This window comes from Lytechinus variegatus, chromosome 1 (genome assembly GCF_018143015.1).
Source record: "Lytechinus variegatus isolate NC3 chromosome 1, Lvar_3.0, whole genome shotgun sequence".
Lineage (NCBI taxonomy): Eukaryota > Metazoa > Echinodermata > Echinoidea > Temnopleuroida > Toxopneustidae > Lytechinus > Lytechinus variegatus.
Window position 1 is genome coordinate 94,197,489 of NC_054740.1, and position 20,190 is coordinate 94,217,678.

At 35.9% G+C, this 20,190-nt stretch overlaps 2 protein-coding genes across 2 annotated transcripts; one reads left to right on the top strand and one right to left on the bottom strand.

Annotated features, from left to right (window-relative positions):
• Positions 1 to 8,423: 8,423 nt before the first annotated feature.
• On the bottom strand, positions 8,424 to 10,202 carry LOC121429086 (28S ribosomal protein S28, mitochondrial-like). The gene is made up of 2 exons (XM_041625991.1): positions 9,727 to 10,202; positions 8,424 to 8,721 (listed from the first exon to the last, which is right to left on the bottom strand). The coding sequence occupies exons 1-2, from the start codon at positions 10,164 to 10,166 to the stop codon at positions 8,589 to 8,591; spliced, it is 573 nt and encodes a 190-aa protein (XP_041481925.1). The 5' UTR covers positions 10,167 to 10,202; the 3' UTR covers positions 8,424 to 8,588.
• Positions 10,203 to 10,234: 32 nt separating this feature from the next.
• On the top strand, positions 10,235 to 18,219 carry LOC121429076 (5'-deoxynucleotidase HDDC2-like). Its single transcript, XM_041625982.1, has 6 exons — positions 10,235 to 10,361; positions 12,678 to 12,799; positions 14,620 to 14,722; positions 15,501 to 15,569; positions 16,755 to 16,893; positions 17,459 to 18,219. Exons 1-6 carry the CDS (start codon positions 10,305 to 10,307, stop codon positions 17,554 to 17,556), a joined length of 588 nt encoding a protein of 195 aa, XP_041481916.1. The 5' UTR covers positions 10,235 to 10,304; the 3' UTR covers positions 17,557 to 18,219.
• The last annotated feature ends 1,971 nt before the right edge of the window (positions 18,220 to 20,190 follow it).

Genomic DNA, 20,190 nt, shown 5'->3' on the forward strand with positions numbered 1-20,190 from the left:
TATTCAAGATCAGAATATCAAAAAAATTCTGCTCGCGCTTTGCGCTTGCATTACCAATGTAGGATGGTCCCAGTTACTCATCCTTATCATGATTTACAAAATATTAATACAGTGTCCCGTTGTTAGGTTAAAATCCCGAAATTTTCCGCTCGGGCTTCGCGCTTGCATCAATTATTTAGTTATATATATATTAGATACGCAGCTTGTTTTCTATTTAAATAATTTCAGATCAGAATATCAAAAAAATTCTGCTCGCGCTTTGCGCTTGCATTACCAATGTAGGATGGTCCCAGTTACTCATCCTTATCATGATTTACAAAATATTAATACAGTGTCCCGTTGTTAGGTTAAAATCCCGAAATTTTCCGCTCGGGCTTTGCGCTTGCATCAATTATTTAGTTATATATATATATTAGATACGCAGCTTGTTTTCTATTTAAATAATTTCAGATCAGAATATCAAAAAAATTCTGCTCGCGCTTTGCGCTCGCATTACCAACGTAGGATGGTCCCCAATAACTCATCCTTTTCCTTTACAAAATATGAATACAGTGTCCCGTTGTTAGGTCTTAATCTCGAATTTTTCCGCTCGCATCAATTGCTTAGTTATATATCTATCCTGTTCGCGATTGCAAAAAGTGCTTAGAATTTCAATTCTTTAGCTAGAAATGTCAAAAATTTTCAGCTCGTGCTTCGCGCTCGCATCAATTGTTTATTTATATCTATCCTGTTCACGACTGCAAAAAGTGCTTAGAATTCCCAGTCTTTTGCTAGAAAGTCAAATTTTTTTAGCTCGCGCTTCGCGCTCGCATTGTTTCATTGTTACAATATGTAACGTCTTCATGGCTAACTGCAAGCAGTCCTTAATCATGTTAACAGGTACCCTTTTGATTTCAAAACGTATATTGAAAATTTCTGCTCGCAGTAATTATTTTGTTGCATACACTTTCAACAACAATAAAAAATGGCTCGCACTTTTTTAAATAAGGAGGATAGGATTTATAAGAATAAAGCCAAGAAGTGACTATTAGGACTACCCCTCTAAAGAAACAATCGAAAATCAACTTCGAGCGGCCGATCGGGGAAAATATGGCTGAAAAAAAAATCCGCCCCCCCCCCCCCCTATTGGCGAAGGCTGGATCCACCCCTGTTCATTACATATCAACTATAGGATGTGTATATAAAACTGTTCTGAGAAAATATGCGAAATGTTAAATTGTTACATTTTTCTTATTTTAAAAATTTGATTTTGATGAAATTTGAGCGTTATGCTAGTTGGAGTTTCCTCTTTTTATGAAATCAAGTTAATAGTTGTGGGAGACATTCCCTATGAAAGCAATACTATTTTCTGTTGCAAATTCGATTCAAAGGTTTGGTAATCAATCCAAAATAATAATACACTCCCTACGTATAATTAAGATAGAGCCTAATGTAAAAACATAGTATAACTCATTTTATTTCGTCTTTACAATATCGATCATTAGTAAATCGTTAGGTATATAGTTTGCGGTAGCGCTCACTTCAGGCAGGATGTCAATAATGGTTGTTAACAAGTCATAATTATGAATGCTCTCTCAACCTTGGATGTTCATCTAAACCGTATCGCAATTCACAGAACACTCGCGTGTAGAAATATTGCTCATTGATTTCTAGTGACTGGTCTATGCCAATTTAACCTCATTTTTATTTGTCATCATGTCTTTGCAAACCACCAAAATTTATTTATCTTCCCACGATTTCAATCTCACATCATCTGCGATTATCATCCGTAAACATCATTCTTTACGATGTATGTACTCTGCTTGTATCTCTCCCTCACCTCCTCGCCTTTTTGACTCGTGGAACCCACGAACGAGATGTTGAAGGCATGTCTCCCCATCCTCGCTCGCCTACTCCAAGACAAAAGACTTGCTAACTTTCCCACGCTTCAGCCACGCGTCTGTGGCTATTCATTGGCCCCTTCGTAACGGCTTCCCTCAGCCAGTCCCGAGCCGTGAGAAAAACTCAACGTCCCCCATTGTTAGCACAACGGAAAAAAAATCATAGTTTCGCCTATACTGTTCATTTCATTTTTACACTTAATGCTCCGCTTAATTGTTTTATTTCTCCATGCTTTCCCACCGATCTACCGCTATGGACCCCCGTAAACCACATAGTTGGACAATGCAAATATGCATGAATTAAAAAACCAGTGATGGGAAAATTTGATCAATGGCAAAAGGAAAGAGAAAACAGAAAATAGACAAATAACGAGTTGGGATCACGTTATGATAAAACTACGAATGCATCGATCAGCTGTCTCCATCCAACCAGTCATGCATTGATTTAAAATTACACATATCAAACTTCACAGAAATATGTTGTTGTGGATTGCCATGGAAACAATGCTGATAATAGGTGCAGGTGCGTTCCAGGTCTGTCAAATAATGTGTGTGAAAATATGACGGGCGGGTATTCTTTTGACTTACAATGTCCCATTCCAATATGCAAAATATAAATATGGTTGGTAATAATAATTATCTTAAAGTATGTCTTGATGAATATCCATTTGATTTTCAACCGATTTTTTTTCTATGGATTTTTATTTTGGATCAGGCGGCGGTGGAGCGTTTATCTAAGTGGGAGACGCACTTATATCTTGATCACTCCAATCTTTTGTAAATAGTAAGATTCATCATTCATTTGCTTATGTAATCGTTTATAGTGAACTTTGATGTAAACGATTTGTAAAGTGACGATTTATTAATAAAAGCATAAATAAACAAAATCAAATGATACAGGGATAAATGGGGAACATTGCTATTTTAAGAACTACTGCAATTGATTTATTCATTATCGAAAATGATTTTCGATGCTTAGTTAAAGGTCAAGTCCACCTTAGAAAAATGTTGATTTGAATCAATAGAGAAAAATCAGACAAGCAAAATGCTGAAGATTTCATCAACATCGGATGTAAAAAAAGAAAGTTATGACATTTCAAAGTTTCGCTTATTTTTAACAAAATAGTTATATGAACGAGCCAGCTACATCCAGATGAGTGAGTTGATGATGTCACTCACTCACTATTTCTTTTGTTTTTTATTGTTTGAATTATACAATATTTCAATTTTTACGAATTTGACGATTAGGACCTCCTTGCCTGAAGCACAAAATGTTAAAATAATGGAATTCCACGTGTTCAGGGAGGAATGAAACTTCATTTCACATGACAATGACGAGAAAATCAAAATATTTCATATTTCAAACAATAAAAAACAAAAGAAATAGTGAGTGAATGACATCATCGACTCTCTCATTTGGATGTAGCTGGCTCGTTCATATAACTGTTTTTGTGAAATGAAGTGAAATTTTGAAATGTCATAACTTTCTTATTTTACATCCGATTTTGATGAAATTTTCAGTGTTATGCTTGTTGAATTTTTCTCTTTTTATTCAAATCAAGTTTTTGTTGGGGTGGACTTGTCCTTTAAATAACCTGCATGTTAACTGACTTATGTATCAAACAATAAAACTAATCCAAAAAGTGATTAGGGTAGGGGAGTGGCTAAACGAATAGTTACCTAGCCCCCCAACACTGGCGTAGCTATGGAGGGGGGCCTGGAGGCACGTGCCCCCCCTCCCCTGAGATTGGTGTGCCCCCCCCCCAGAAAAAAAAAATTGGCAGAGCAAAAAAAAAGGAGAAGAAAAAAAAGGAAAAGAAGAAAGACAGAAGAAAAAAAGAAGAGGAAAATAAGAGGAAGACGAGTGAATGAAATAATGTGAGGGGAAGACTTGCAAAAAAAAAAGAATTCTTTCATGTTACTATACATTTTTTTTTGCTTGCGCTTCGCGCCAGAATTGCCTGTTCGATGAGATTAATATCTTGCTCAATAGGCTGATATGGAGCAAGTTTTGAAGTCAATATACAAAACATATTTTAGCCCGGACATCGAGCTTTCATTTTTTTTTTCATTTACAAACTTAAGTGCTCTGTAAAATGTCTGTTTTATGGAATGACCAGATTCCAGGTCTAAATCTAAAACATGCGCGATAGCCTACATGTCCTTTATTTAAAATGTACTTAAATTATCCAGTTTCACATCAGAATATCAATTATTGTTTGCTCACGCTTCACGATCGCATTATTAATGATACCCAATTAACTATATCCTATTTATGATTTACAAAATATGAATAGAGTGTCCTGTTTTAGGTCTAAAATCTCAATTTTCTTCATCTCGCTCGCATCAATTGCTTCGTTACATACCTATCCCCTTTAATAATACAAAAAGTGCTTAGAATGACCATTTTTTAGGTCGGAATGTCAAAAAAAAACTTGCTCGCGCTTCGCGCTCGCATTATTGAAATATATACCGTCTTCGTGGGTAACTGTTAGCAGTCCTTAACAGGTCCCTTTTCGATAATGCTAGAACCGTTAATACAAAATTTTGCTCGTGCTTGGCGTTCGCAGTAACCATCTAGTTACATACGAATCTTGTTCAGGATCACACATAACATTGCCCAGAATATTAAATTTTCAGAACAAAATACATGAAAGTAAAAAAAAATAGCTCGCGCTTCGCGCTTGCACATTTTATAAGGCTTATGAGATTATTTCATGTTTATGTTGTTTTATAAGAATAGAACTAAGAAGTGACTGACCATGGAAAATATAGGTGAAGATAATTTCGGGCCCCGTTCCCTATTGGCGAAAGTGACACATACACACACACCGGAAAAAATGGCCGGTGCCCCCCCCCCCCTGATAAAGCAAGGACCCCCCAGTGCCCCCCAGGAAAAAAAATCATAGCTACGCCACTGCCCCCCCCAAAAAAAAAAAAACCCGGAAGGAAACAACAGGAGACGAGGAGGAGGCAGTAAAAGTAGTATAGTAGAAGAAGAAAAAGAAGAGAAAAAAAAAAATGAAGAAAGCGGAGTGAGCAAATGATAACAAGAAAATTTTCTCCGAAATATGATTCGTTTAAAACATAAATAAAATAGTAAACCTATATAATTCGTTACTTGAATTATTTCTATAACATGTATAATATGCATTTCAATGTATTATTTCTTTATGGTCAGGCCTTGATGCCCATGTATTGCTGATAATCAACAACTAGTTAGTACACCAACGGCTGCATGAAACTATCATGAAATAGCAAGCGAGATATTAATAGAATATCATGCTGCCTTCTATTGAATAATAATTGCTTTCGCAATTATTATTCAATAGATTAATTCAATTATTCTCTCAATTATTATGCTGACTTTGTACACTTTCATTTTGATTGTGGAAATACAATAAAGTCAATTCAATTCAATTCAAAACACTCCATAGAAAAGCGACTGGTAATTAGCGTGATTAGTGCAGAATTAAAAATCGAAAAGGGTGTTTCCTTTGTCTCTGGTTTAAGTCATATGGTACAACGAGCTCTTACATAGGTGAAATTTAAAAAGTTGTATTTTATTGAAAATTTTCACCAAATTCACCAAAAGTGTCCACAAAATCGTTCAATTTTCACTTACAAAGGTACCCATGACAAGAACAGGAAATAATTTCTGCGTACGGTCATCTACCGTCGTGCTCTGAGGAAATATTGATAAGCAAAGCTTTCCAAAATCAAGCCGTAAAAAAAATAAAAACTTTCTGTAGTGAAAAAGTGTCGTCTCACAATGAATATACTGGCAATACATATAGCTTGGTAAATCTGCCTGCTGTAAAGTGGAATACAAGTGAGCACAGCGAAGAAGGAAAAGCAAACAGAAAAAGACTACTAGTATTACTCTCACAAAACATTCCTCGTTTTTTACCATCCCCCCCTCATTTAGTTGTTGTTTTTGATTCCCTTGTTCCCATTTATCATCAAATCTCCTTTTCAAAGCTGCAGAGTCTGATATGAGAAAATGAAATGATATAAACAATATTATATTGATTTAGGAGATTGCGCCGTCCACACGACCCTTTTTCTTATTGTCATCTTGTATTGTCTCACTGTAGACTATTTACATTTGGAATAATATCATTGTGATCGTGCGTTCACTGAATAAACACAATAAACTATAAGGACAGTGCTTGTTCACCTGTGCACAAGCGTCAAATAAAACATTTTTAAGTTGTTTGCTAACAAGTTGTGTGTTTGAAAGATCTATTTGAAATCCGTATTACGTGGTGGAAATAGCAAAAACAAATTTTGAAAAATATGTTAAGGGGCTTTCACACCAAGTTCTGCTACGTCTCCTTCATCTGTCATCTTTCAATAAGTTTTTAACAATAGGTTCACAGCGAAAGATACATTAATTCATGCAGATTCTCATTCCTAAATAGTCTCAAAAGATTTGATGGCGATGTATGATGCAATGAGTTTCATGGGAAAACTGGAAAAAAATTCGAGTTGAAAATAGTTGATCGGGAATATTTCCTATTATTTTTTAGTACAAAACCTGGATATATTACCGTGACGAAATATATTTCACAGCTAAATTGTGATCTGAAATTCTGCTAAATATTGTATAACAATAAATAGTGAGGTGTTTGAAAATACCTTATAATTTGACAATAAAAAGTATTTTACGGAACTTCCAACAGATAAAAATTGAAGATTAGATTGTTGGAATACATGTCTTCATTTAAAATGCTATACCCTCGTTGCGGCCACATACAGCCAGTCGAGTATTTCAAGATATATTTATTTTTGCTTGCCCCTGTAAAAATGAGCAACGTGACAGCTCAAGTTATTCGACCTGGGGTATAGCGGAAAGTAATCATCATCTAAAACACATTTCCTTTGTAACTTATCATCAGGTCTGTAGTCAGGCAGGAACCTGCTGCTATCTCAAAATAAATGTGCAAGAAAAATCTATTGAAGCCTATCATGCCCAAGATACTTGCGGTATTAAACATGGTTTCGAAGTGAATGGGTTGTATGATAATCCATGATCTGTTACAATTATTTGGTTCTTTCTACTTTCTTCATACATGTATAGGCCTACACATTATCTTCTCCAGTCTTCCCGTTCCCGGGGAACATTTTCATCAAGATTTTGTATCAATTTCCCTTTCATCCTGTTTAAACACATTTCACTTCTTTTTTTCTAATACGGAGGGAAGACGATGGCACCTTCGCCCCACCCCCAGACCGCACCTGAAACCCATAGAGAATTTATCAATGGTACAACCATCGAATCCAGTGGAACATACAGATGGCGCCCTTTACACCCAGTAACTAGAGTACCTACATACCAGTGCCGTATTTACAGAAACTACACAGAGCTGCTGGACAGGAACTAACAATGAATAAGATTGGTTTACTTTCTGGTCCATCGCATCAATAAATTCAGAGTCAGAGTGGAAAGAGAATGTCAAACAGCAAGTTTACCTATTATGTTACTGTGATCATAAATGAAATTACCGCACTTTTCACAAGATTTTTCCTTTTCAAATTATGTGATGTTCATTTTATTTCATTACAACAATATAGGATATTGTTCACAGCACAAACGGATATTTTTTCCTTCTTTTCTAGTAATGATTCATCAACTGGTTACAGTATTGTGACACTATTTGTGTATTCTTACTGTACACATTGCATCAGTCTTTAGCACGGGCGAATGAAAAAATTGAAAATAATAGAATCATTTGGTTAATACACAGGACATAATACATTCATTTTAAGTAAAGTTTGAATCACCAGAACAACATCAAACAAACTGTTAGATTTTGTTGTTCCACCCTTCAAACCTCCAAGAAGTGGCATACATGTAGCCGCATATCTATCAGGAGGGAAGGGGAGGACACATATCCTGCATAGTCCTGGGTTGAACTTTCAGGGGGGGGGGACAAAGGGACCAGAAGTTTGATTAACACTTGTCTCATGACAAGTTTCTAGATCTGACAACTTTCTTGGTTACGATTGGCCGAGAAGCACTTGTGAGTAAAACCACATCTTTTTTCAATTTGATATCACACTCACAGTGCTCTCATTTTTTTTTCACAAGTCAAAAATAAAGGATACATATGTCCGTAAAGGGCCTGTTGCACATTTGTGCTACATAAACAGAGCCCTTATTGGATCATGTGCTTTATATTACAACAGGCTATCATTTTCAATCTGGGAACCATGCACAAAATAAATTCAATATACATGCACAGTATGTGGAAAAGATAATGGAAATACAGTCATGTTATTTGAGTACATTAAGTTCCACAAGAGAGAAAGGAAACAAAAATGTTACTTGCTATTCATATGAACTTATGCTCATATACTGTATAAACAGTATTTTATACTCCGTTTAAAATAACTTGTATTTAATATTTTGATATACCTTGTTTTGCCTTCTGTTTATTATCATATGATTCATATGTTTTATATTGTTTATATCTAAGTTTTAAACAGAAAATTGACAGGGTCAAAGACATTCAAATCAATTTAATCAAATTTAATTCATAATATATATATTTGCATCATAGGCAGAAATTGATTTTTTTTGTGAATGAACTTACAAAGATGTAGGCCTACATGAAACTTCAACTTCTGCTCTTAAATTTGACCCATATAAGTTTTAAAGCAAATAATTAACACTGAACATAGCAGGGGGAAAATTCACTTCAATTATTGCTTTGCCAGTCCTAAAAGCTCTGCATCAGCCTCAAGCAGTGTCAGATCTCTTGAAGCACCTACAAAATGATCAGTCAATTCCAAGTCTTTCAATCTCAATCGAACACGAGCACCCCTGTGATATTTTCTGTAAAGATTGAGAAAAGAAAACATAAATTATTCAAATGAGCTGGAGAGAGAAACTGTGTTATATAATACTTGGTTATTTTATCAAGTGATCATCTACACGTACATTGCCTATGTAGGCTTGTTACAATAAATTTTAGGCTTACATGCATGTACCAAACGACATGCAACTTAACATTGACATATTTTCTTTTGGCCTCCCTTTTCCCATTTTTTTTTCTCCTTTAATTTTAGATCTAGAATACTTGATTTCACTTTTCTTTTTTTCTCTCTCTTTCTCTTCTTCTTCTAGTCCAAGCTTTGCATGTGTCCAGACCATACTTCACGGATAGTCATTATCACAAAATAATTCAATATTTTTGGTTCATTTATTTATCAACAAGATTTAATATATAAACTTGGAAAGCCTGTAAGATTTGCTGTCTTCTCATTCTCTTATTTCCTTTCAATTTAGATCTAATTGTGCTATAAGCCACTTGATGTTATCAGTTATAAATATATTTATGCATGTACATGTACTGTACACTTGGTCTAACACGATGAAAATCCCATCCCTATCAGGGGCGGATCCAGGATTTTTTCCAAAGGGGGGGGCCACATTTTCCCGAGGAAAGATTTGACAAGCTTCTCCCCCACAAAACAAACAAGCATTTTAACAAAAAATTAAGGGGATTTTGTCTGTTTTAAAAGCATTTTTTATTACATTTTATTGTGCCTCTCAGAAGGGGGGGGCATGGGCCGGCTTAGACCAAAAGCTTTGGTCTCTGTTATATTGGAACTCCGTTGGCTCCGCAAATAAAAAAATCAAAATGTTTAAAAACTCCTTGATACAGATGACTGCCAGCTGTCTAGGCCTAGGGCCGGCTGGCTGAGCTGTGCCATGCCCCCCCCCCCCTGGATCCGCCAGTGATCTCTATATAGGGGTCTATCTAGATTTTTTTGAATGACTCCTGACTTTACTTTTTTAGCTCATTTTGCTTTGCTTTTTTTTAAATATCACACTCACTCTGAATTCTCTGCTGGCCTTTTACAAACACAATGGAATTTTCCTCCAAAGTCAATGTACAAATCGTCTTCAACAATGTGAAATACATTTCCATACACAATCTGATTGGGAGCGGCACCAAGATGAACATGTGTCGAGTTCCTGAATAATTCTTCAAAGGAGAGGTGGTCATCGTCCGGGAGCGTGCTGCGAACATCCCCCGAAGGTTCGGCGTCGCTCACATGCGCGTGTCTGACAAACGCCTCAGCAAAACCTGTGAGTTTGGAACCTCCTGGAGAGCTTTTGTCGGTCTCAGTTTCTACATTTTTTGAAATTTCTCCTTCAGTCGTGCACGGAGTATCAGAATAGTGTCTTCTTCGGCTTAATAAAATCCTTTGAGATCTGTAACTCAGCAATGAGAAGGCACGTTTACAAATCATTGCTGTCAAGGGCGCCGCCATCTTGAATTGCTCTATGCGCCAATGAAATCGCTCGTTTTAAGAGAGATTGGGTACTGATATCACTTAAGATTGTTTTCATTGGTTAATCAAGCTGGCTAAGTGCCGAGCTAGGGCACCGTGTTGCCCGCGTGAGACGAGATGTCCTCAATAACTCAAGACTCACTAAAATTTCTGCAAATTGTTAACGACATTAAGGTAAATTTATCTATCATCATGGGTGGTAAATGACCCGAACCATATTGCAAAATATTGCATAATTTATGTTACTATTACTTTGTTTCTTGATTATGATTGTCCGTGTTCAACTTCTCGATGTGGGACTGGAGCAGGGAGGGCCGAGGGGAGCCATCGGATCGCAGCATCGCGCCAGGCCTAGGCTAGGGGGTACCGGTGATCTCGGTCAACTCGTCGCCGTCGGCTGCGCAAGACTCTCGTTTTTTTTTAGCTCTGCAGCTGCATGCGAACCCTGACATGCGTGCACTTGCATATCAACGTGTAGCATGCATACAGTGGCTAGGCCAAGGCCAGGCATCAACAACAACCCTGGCCTATCGATCTGTCTGGCCTGTGAATGAATATGATGGCCTTGATCCCTTATCCTGAATACATGTAAGTCCCCTCTCGTGTGTGTCAGTGTGTGCGCGCTCATTGTGTACAAAGTAAATGGGAGAGAAAAGAAGACACCGCTGCTGACAAAATGAACGGCAGTGAATGGAGTGGTGACTTCAACAAGGAAAATGCACTTTTATTAAGTGTCTGATATTTGTGCACTTTACTCAATAACTTTTGAGAGGCAAATGAATAAGTTTAAGAGTCTAGAAGACAAGTGCCCAAATATCAGACACTTTAAAAGCGTAATAGCCTACATGTAAGGCCCCAAACAAAACTGCCATTGAATCAAATAAAAATCATATTTTCGTAGTACAAATGTTGAATATTTTATAATAATGTGATGCAGAGTGACCAGACATCGCATATTTCCTGGGATCGTCCCTCATTACCTCTGGCTCTGCTATTTTTACTTCTGCCATTTACATGTGCCATTTTTTACCTTCACCATTTTTCCTTTGCCACTTTACCTCTGCCATTGATTAATACTTCTGCCATTATTACCTCTGCCATTTTTACCTCTGCCATTATTACCTCTTCCATTTTTACCTGAAGGTTAAGTTTTTGAAATTACAGCATAACTTAGAAAGAATATGTACCTAGTTCATGAAACTTGGCCATAAGGTTAATCACGTATTACTTAACATCATGCCTGAGATTCAGGTCACATGACCGAGGTCAAAGTCAACAAACTTAGGCCATGTTGGGGGTTCAAAATCATAACCTGGGGTTAAGTTTTTGAAATGTCATAACTTTAAAAATATATGGACCTAGTTCATGAAACTGAGGGTATACATGTAAGGTTAATCAAGTATTACTGAACATCCTTCCAGAGTTTCAGGTCACATGACCAAGGTCATTTAGGGTCAATGAACTTAGACCATGTTGGGGAATCAACATAAAAAATCTTAACCTGAAGTTAAGTTTTTAAAATGTCATAACTTCAAAAAATATATGGAACTAGTTCATGAAACTTGTACATAAGCTTAATCAAGTATTACCGAACATCCTGCCTGAGTTTCAGGTCACATGACCAAGGTCAAAGGTCATTTAGGGTCAATGAACTTAGACCATGTTGGGGGAATCAAAATCATAACCTGGGGTTAAGTTTTTTAAATGTCATCATAACTTTAAAAATATATGGAGCTAGTTCATCGAAACTTAGACATAATAGCAATCAAATATCCTTGAACATCATGTGCTAGTTTCAGGTCACATGACCAAGGTCAAATATCATTTAGGGTCCACAAACTTTGATAATGTTGGGGGTATTTGTGGAATTGTCATAACTTTAAAAGTCCATGGATCTAGTTCATGAAACTTGGACATGAGAGCAGCAATGTATCCCTGAATGCCCTGTGTGCATTTCAGGAACATGTCCAAGATCAAAGGTCATTGAAGGTCAGTGAACTCTGGCCGTGTTGGGAGTATGTACATGTATGTGAAAATGGCATCATAACTTGGGAAGATCTAGCTCATGAAACAAACATCAACATAAGGGTAATCAAGTATGAATGATAGGTTACATTATCTTTTATTATCATATTAGTGTTTTCTTCTGTGAAAAAATAATTATTCATTAGCTGTTTTCAAAGAAAGCACTGCTGCAATATTGAATTGTGTAATGCATGTGAGACTGCCAGAGGCATTCCACTTGTTTCTTTTTGATTTGTACTTTTTTCTGTTAGAAAGTATTGGAGTTTTTTTCTCTTAGTTTCCTTTCTACTTTTTATAGATGAAACCGGTATTTTTTTCTTTATTTCTTTTCTTCCTCTTTCAGTCTTCTATGTAACTGGGCCCACCACATTGAAAATAAAATTTTATAGGATTGTTGTTGCTATCTTTCATGAAATTTCACTCCGTTTTACATGTTCATATCTCCCTTTAATTTGTTTAATGCAGAGTCAACCCCGTAGAGGATGGCAGTTAAGAGGATTGACCAATGTAGAGAGTGTATCAGATCACATGTATCAGATGGCTATTATGGCTATGATCATCACAGATAAGAGTTTGGATAAAAACAGGTAATTTTATGATAATTGTACTTGCTTATATAGCGCTTAATACTTTGTCAGAAGTCTCTAAGCGCTCTACAGTATATGCAGCATAATTACCCTGGCTTTAGCAGTGCAGCTGTTGCGCTGCGTAAACAAAGCTGAACTAAATACCAGAGCTGAAACTGTAAATAACTAAACTATAAAAGGAAACTAAATGTCAAAATAACAGTCCTATATGTACATGTATGTACACAAAAAACTCCCAGAGTACAGTATGCCAATTCATATGTTCGGTTGACATGCCTTAAAGACCCAGACCGGACCCAAATAAGAAATTGACAAATTATATACCAATCGAAAGCTTATAAGCTACTAAATACAGCAATGTATGCTTTATGCATTTTCACCGTTTCCCAGCTGAGTATTTTGCTTAAGAATATTCCAATTATCGGGCTTCGAATCCGGCTTAGAAAATAGGCTTTATTGTGCTTTTCACCTGCCTCAAGACCGTGACGTCACGTTGTGTAAGAAGCGTCGTGATTCCATTGGTTTGTACACAGAAAAACTGGGTGATTTTTTTGCTTTCCAGATAACGCATTTCATTCTCTTCAACTCTATCACAGAGGGATATCAGGTATATTTTTCCCACAATCTTGAATTTATGAAATCTACAGTTTAGAACTAGTTTTTGCCATATTTTATTTCCTGCTTATTTGGCGCAGATTTCAATTCTATCTGCATTTAGATTATGTATAACAACTTTTCCTGACATAGCAATTTAGGCCCAATAAGAGCCAAACACAAAAATTATAAAAAAAATGGTAGTGAATAGTTGTAGGTTTACATCAATTTGAACAGTGAATAATTTTGAGTGCCATTTTCATCTGAAAACGAAAACAAAATGGATTCATAAGATGGAAATGGAAGAAAATACCCAATGCTTTTGTACACAAACCTATGGAATCACAACCCTCCAGACACAACGTGACGTCATTTCCAGGCGACGTGGGGGTGCTCAATCGAAGCGTACTTTGGGGGAGAAGTTTCTTTGATTTTTATTTAATATTTTTAAGAAATGGAAGGAGATATGTGTAATATTTTTGGTGTATTTGTATTCTATGAGTCATTATCTTTCTTTTGATATATGATTGTTTTTATACCGGTCAGGGTCTTTAAATAATAGTGATAATAGCTGGATTATATAAAGGGCTTTTTCCAGAGGATACAAAGCGCTTCTATTATTACCCCGGCTTTAGCTCGAGCTACCATCACCGGCGCTCAGTGCATGCAAGGAATTACTCCTACCGGGTACCCTTTTACCTCACCTGGGTCGAGTGCAGTACAGTGTGGATAGATTTCTTGCTGAAGGAAAATACGCCATGGCTACGATTCGAACTCACGACCCTCTGTTTCAAAGGCAAGAGTCAGAACCACTAGACCACGACGCACCCACTTAAAGTGCCTATGTCAAATATCTTTGGACCACAGATTTTTTTACAAGGGCTACTTATCACAACATACTGCCCAAATGTGCTACATTGGATATAAAAGTTTTAACATGGCAGTAAATTGGGATTTTCTAGAGCTCTATTTTCATTTCCTGGACTGATTTTTTAAGCATTAAACTTCAATTAAATACTTTTTCCCTGGTTCAACATAGGTGAAATTTTGCTTAGGAGATGTTATGTTTTACATATGCTGGTCTGAAATAATACTTTAAATTAGCTGATTATTCTACTTACATGTATGAAAGGCTCGACTTTCTTTTGTGTGGTTGATCTAACTTTAAGTACAATTCTATCAATTTTGATATTCAAGTTGTCTGTTTCATATTCATGTACATGTAGGTGTGTACAAATTGCTCTTGTACACGACATGGCCGAGTGCATTGTTGGAGATATAACCCCTGTCGATGGAATAAGTAAGGAGGAAAAACATCGAAGAGAAAAAGTAAGTCTTACTATAAAGGCACCTTCTTTCTTTAGATTAAATCTTGAAGTTTTATTTCATTCTGTAGTTAAGCAAGTTAGAGACTGCAAATTCTTGTAATTCTACTCTATTGACAATGACTACTGGTTTTACTAGCTTTGGGGATTATCTTCAAGTAAAAAATCCACTCATCTCAATGATGTGAAGTGGTGTGGACCATGTAAATAAGAATGATTTGGTTAAATTGAGTTGTGATAATGTAGGCCTTCTCTTCCTTTTGATCTAACTTGTCATGTCTTCCTGTTGATGCCTTGCATATCAACAAATTGAATAAGGTAGACAAGACAAAAAATATCTTTTAAATTTTGAGGGGCTACTTTTCATAACTTACTGCCTAAATCTGCAACATTGGAATGAATAGGGATTTCCAGGGCCCCTTTTTTTAGTTTCCAGAGCTCTTTTGAGTATTTCAGGGGCTAAATCGCCCCCAGCTCCCATGTGATTTTTTCCCTCTGAGTTAGACCAGTGAAAACACACATCTGTCCAGCAATGTGTCACATTCAAGCCAGATCTCTTGCACTATCCTGCTTTTATTATTATTGTTGTCATCAATTTTGTCATCATTAGTATATTATTAATATTATAGTTTTTATGTCTGTCTGTTGCCAGAACAGATGGATATGCCTATTTTTTTAAGTTTAGAACTGATTGTGACAATTGCCTATTGTGTATATGATGCTCTTAGGAATAATTTCAAACTATTAGAAGAGTTAAGGTTTGAGAAATAATCTCTTTTCAGGAAACTATGGAGAAGTTATCAAAATTGGCTGGTCCTGAATCGGGTCATGATCTGTATCAATTATGGAAGGTGGGTAACACTGGTAGCTCTATAGGGGACAGTGATTTTTGCGATTGCGGAAAACGGACAAAATTTACGGAAACGGCCTTTCAATACAGAGAGTGGCTTTTCAATCGGAAAAAAAAACATGTTTTTCCTCAAAATGTACAGAACAGAAACAGAAGTACTCCAAAATCTCAACGAAATATGAATACAAGGGCCACAAAACACGATCTCACTTTGCTGCAGTCATGACAATCCACACATCGTGACTGCACTCGACTCCATCACTTGATAATATCGATAAACATTCACAAGGCAAGCTGAAATAACCAAATATCATTTGATAACAACCAACAAATGCAGAAGGCCGCAACACGGCCGTCTTTTGCTGCCCTCTATGTTCGATGATGTAACAGCATGATCGCAGTACTCCTCAAATCCAAAATGGAGGATAGGCGGAAGTCGTCGACTGATCAAAAAGTCCCCAAATTATCAAAATTTCATTCAACCCTAAAATAATGTGAAGGTTTAGGATATATTTATGTTAAATGTGTTTCTTAAAATATTTTGTGTGCTCATATAGATCTGATTAGAGTGGGTTCTAAAGCGTTGTTAGTACAGTGGCAGATACAAAATTGACCAAAGCGAGTATTATTGTGACATCGCTACTCCATGCGTATTGATTTTCTATGAAACTAAATTGTCATTTTTTCATGTACACAAATTCTATGGGGAAGCAGAACTTCCAATTTTCAGACATGCTGAAACCCAATTTAAGATTTTCTGAAATGGAAAAGGCCATTTTATAAAAATCATTGTCCCTACTCCGTAGAGGTACAAGGCTTTTCTGCAATATCTATTCTGCTTATCTTTCTTTTCACAAGTACTAAATTTACAAATATGCATGCTTGTCTACTTGTACACTGTATATCTTCTTGTGATTCAATCTCAAAATATCTCTTTAGAAAATCAAATCTACATGTATCTTTAGATTTTTGGTCTTGTTTGTCATCATAGAACTGCTTATTATAGTATCATTTTTGTTAGCAGTCCAAGATATATCATATATTACTTGTTCTGCCTCAATTTTTTGGTTCTAGTTATATTTACCAAAATGAGTAAATTTAAAATGGAAGCTTTTTATGGGATCATCTGACCTACCAAATGCTTTACAGATGAAAGATTGAAAACATATTTTTATCTGATATGCAGGAGTATGAAGAACAGTCATCAGCAGAGGCTAGGTTTGTAAAAGACCTTGACCGCTTTGAGATGATCTCACAGGCATTCCAATATGAAAAGAGGGAAAATAAACCAGGTCTTCTACAAGAGTTCTTTGATTCTACACAAGGTGAGTTCTGTCTCAAGTCTTTCCCTTTTCTTACCACCCCTACCCTCAAAAGGAGTACTGTTGCATGAAAAAATGGAAGGAAAATGTTCTCTGTTTTCATTCTCATCCAATATTAACAGTCATTCATGCAGACTCCTCTAGTAAATAGAGGCTTAACTTCCCTTGCCTCTTGTATGGCTGCCCCTAAGATTCCCTGAGTAAGACAAGCTCTCACTTTCATGTATGACAAGGTAACTTAATGACCACTTCTAGGAGAATTTTAGTTCAGTCACCTTTGCACAAAAATGTGAGGGTTAAGTGAGTGTTCATCGACTTCAGTTTTAATCCCTCTCTCAAAAATATTATATGGAAGTGAACATCCTTCTCTTTGTAATAAGGGATAGGATTATCCAACAGTAGCCTTAATCATTTTAATGTTGAGAGTCCCCTTTTCAGGAGGGATATTTAAATGACGTTTCATTTCTGGCGACTTTTTGTGAGTTTTGCCATGCATCGTGACATATTGTTATTGTACTTGAGGCCATCCCCAACATTAGATATTTTTTCTTTCCTTATCTTATTGCAGGCAAATTCAGCCATCCATTGGTGATAGAATGGGTAGAAGAACTGAATAAACAGAGAGACAACATGATCAAGGAACATCAAGATCAGAGCTCTAGTTGACATTAGCTGAACTCCCTGTCATACTCAGGTCTATAGCAAAGTATATTATAAAGATGGGTCATATTTCATAAAATCTGTCATCTGTTTTAAATACTAGAAGTACAAGAACTAGAACTGGTTCCTACAAGATTTCGCAAATACTGACAAAAGCGGTCATAATTGGCTCCTAGTGCGCAATGGCACTAGTAGAAATATGACCAAAATGTGATTCATGAGTTCTTTAAAGTACTCAAACACTGATTTGTTTGTATGTTATTTACTGGACTTTTTCTATCAGTGTGCAGTTTTGCTATTAAGTCGTTAATCAGATCCCAATAAAATTAAGGGTTCTCACTTTGAAGATTGTCTAGCTTGACAATTATATGATTTCTCTTGTTCCATAAAACTTCTCTTAACCTTCTTTTTAACCTTTTCCTCGGTGTAATATTGCTCGCTTTTCATTGCATTTATGGATCAGCATCCCAATACCATCAATCCTTACATACCAACTAGGTCTGTGCTTTTCAACATCTGGTTCACTTGTGGTTCCAAAAGATAAAACAAAACTAGGGGAAAAGATCCTTTGGTCATGCATGTCTCACTGTGGAATAGACTTCCTGAAGACATCCAAAATTGTATCTATGTTGACTCCTTCAAAAATGTTCTTTTTAAAACCTTTCTATTCTCCCAATTTCTTTATTTTTTTTTTTTTTTTCATTAAGTTTTTATTGATCGATAAAATGATTACACAAATATCAAAATACAATCGAAATCAAACACAATAATAATAAAAAAAAATAACATAATCATAATGAATCAAAACAAAGCAGTATTACATGGAATAAAGGAGCTCAGCTAGTAAACAAGTACATCTAATATACAAGCAGTTTCTTACACAAGTACAGTGTACATCAGAACACATATTTCCACTTCCTAAAGTGGAGTGCAAGAGTACCTTTCTTTTTGGCAATGCGATATTCTGTTTCCTTACAAGTTTTCAAATAGATTTTAAAACCCTGAAATGAAGGAATGTTATTTTTGAATTTACATAAGTAAATATAATATTTGAATATCAGGAAAATATAAGTGATAAATTTGTCATCTTTAACTCCAAAAATCTTTTCAAAGGGGGACGGATTAAAAACCTTCTTGGTATGTCGAGAAATTTCAAGAACTATTTCGTTCCAAATGATTTTCACAATGTCACAATCAATAAATACATGGATAATGGTTTCTGATAGGGAGTGACAGAATGTACAATTCGGAGAATCCTTCCTTTTAATTTTATGTAAGAAGTCGTTTAAGGAGATAGCTTTATGAAAGAGTTTAAAATAGAAAGAACGTATACGCGAGTCTATTGAACATTTGAAATTTCTCAAATGAATCTTATCCCACTCTTCAGAGTTTGGGGACAAAGACAGTTCTTCCCAGAAATCAGTGTGTTTTGTTGGACTAAAAATCCCGAGCAAGATAGGGTAAACATACTTTGGGACCTTCTTTGCTTGACATAGATTGTTTACTATTCTATGAAAAATTTCTTCATTGTCCCAATCTGACATATTTAACCAAGAATTTGGAATATTTTTCATTAGAAAGTTGAAGTTTTTCCTTCCCCTTGGAGAAATGTCAAAGTCAAGAATTAGTTCTTCAAAAAGCTTGCTTCCTGGGAGTGGGGGGTTCAATAAATCGCTAACAAAATTTATTCCGCATTCAAACCACTCTTGGTTAAAAAAATACTGCTTTGTCTTGGATCTAATATGTTTGTTATACCATAAACATTGGCATGACCCCATATGTGAAAATACTGTATTAAACTCCTTCTTCACTGCTTCCTCCCTGTAAATATACCATGTTCTAATACACTCTGACAGTTGAGAACAACGAAGACTTTTCAAAATGGAATCAGGAGCATGGGATTTCCACAAAATATCTTTGTTTTGATTAAAGTTTTCTAGTACTGACAATTCAATTGTCTTCCACAGACTAACATATTCTTTATCAAGAAGAAGTTTCACCCATGCCATTTTCTGAGACAAAGCAAAAACATAAGGGTCAATCATTCTCAATCCACCTGAACAATAATCATTATAAAAACATTTTCTTTTTACCCTATCTCTCCCACCACTCCAAATAAACTTAAAGAAAATCCTTTCTAATTCCTTGAACAGCTTGGTTGGAGTTTGTATACATAGCACAGAAAAAAGATACAATAGCTGAGGTAATAATAATGTTTTAACGACACAAACTTTACCAACTAAGGATAAGTTTCTACAACGCCAACAGTTAAGGGTTGCCTCTATAGACTTCAGTTTAGGTTTATAATTAAGATCAAACATTGTCCTGGTATCTAATGAAAAAACAATTCCAAGAGTTTTGAATGTATCGGTTTTCCAATTAAGACCGTTTTCAGAATAGGGATTCACTTGTGAGCCCCTTTTAGCCCCCACCCAAACAGCCTCAGATTTAGATATATTAAGTTTGCAACCAGAACAAGCTGCAAATTTCTTAAGCAAATCAAAAAGATTGTTAAAAGAGTCAAGTGAACCATCAAGAAAGCAGGTAGAATCATCAGCTAATAAGGATATTTTTACCTCTTGACCTTCTACAGGGATCCCTTTTATGTTTACATCTTGTCTTACACTAAGAGCCATTGTT

Coding starts and splice junctions, on each gene's coding strand:
- LOC121429086 (XM_041625991.1), bottom strand. CDS start 10,166: ATGGCGGCGCCCTTGACAGCAATGATTTGTAAACGTGCCTTCTCATTG. Junction 8,722..9,726: donor AGGCCAGCAGAGAATTCAGA/GTGAGTGTGATA, acceptor CAATCTTTACAG/AAAATATCACAGGGGTGCTC.
- LOC121429076 (XM_041625982.1), top strand. CDS start 10,305: ATGTCCTCAATAACTCAAGACTCACTAAAATTTCTGCAAATTGTTAAC. Junction 14,723..15,500: donor AAAAACATCGAAGAGAAAAA/GTAAGTCTTACT, acceptor ATCTCTTTTCAG/GAAACTATGGAGAAGTTATC. Junction 16,894..17,458: donor GTTCTTTGATTCTACACAAG/GTGAGTTCTGTC, acceptor ATCTTATTGCAG/GCAAATTCAGCCATCCATTG.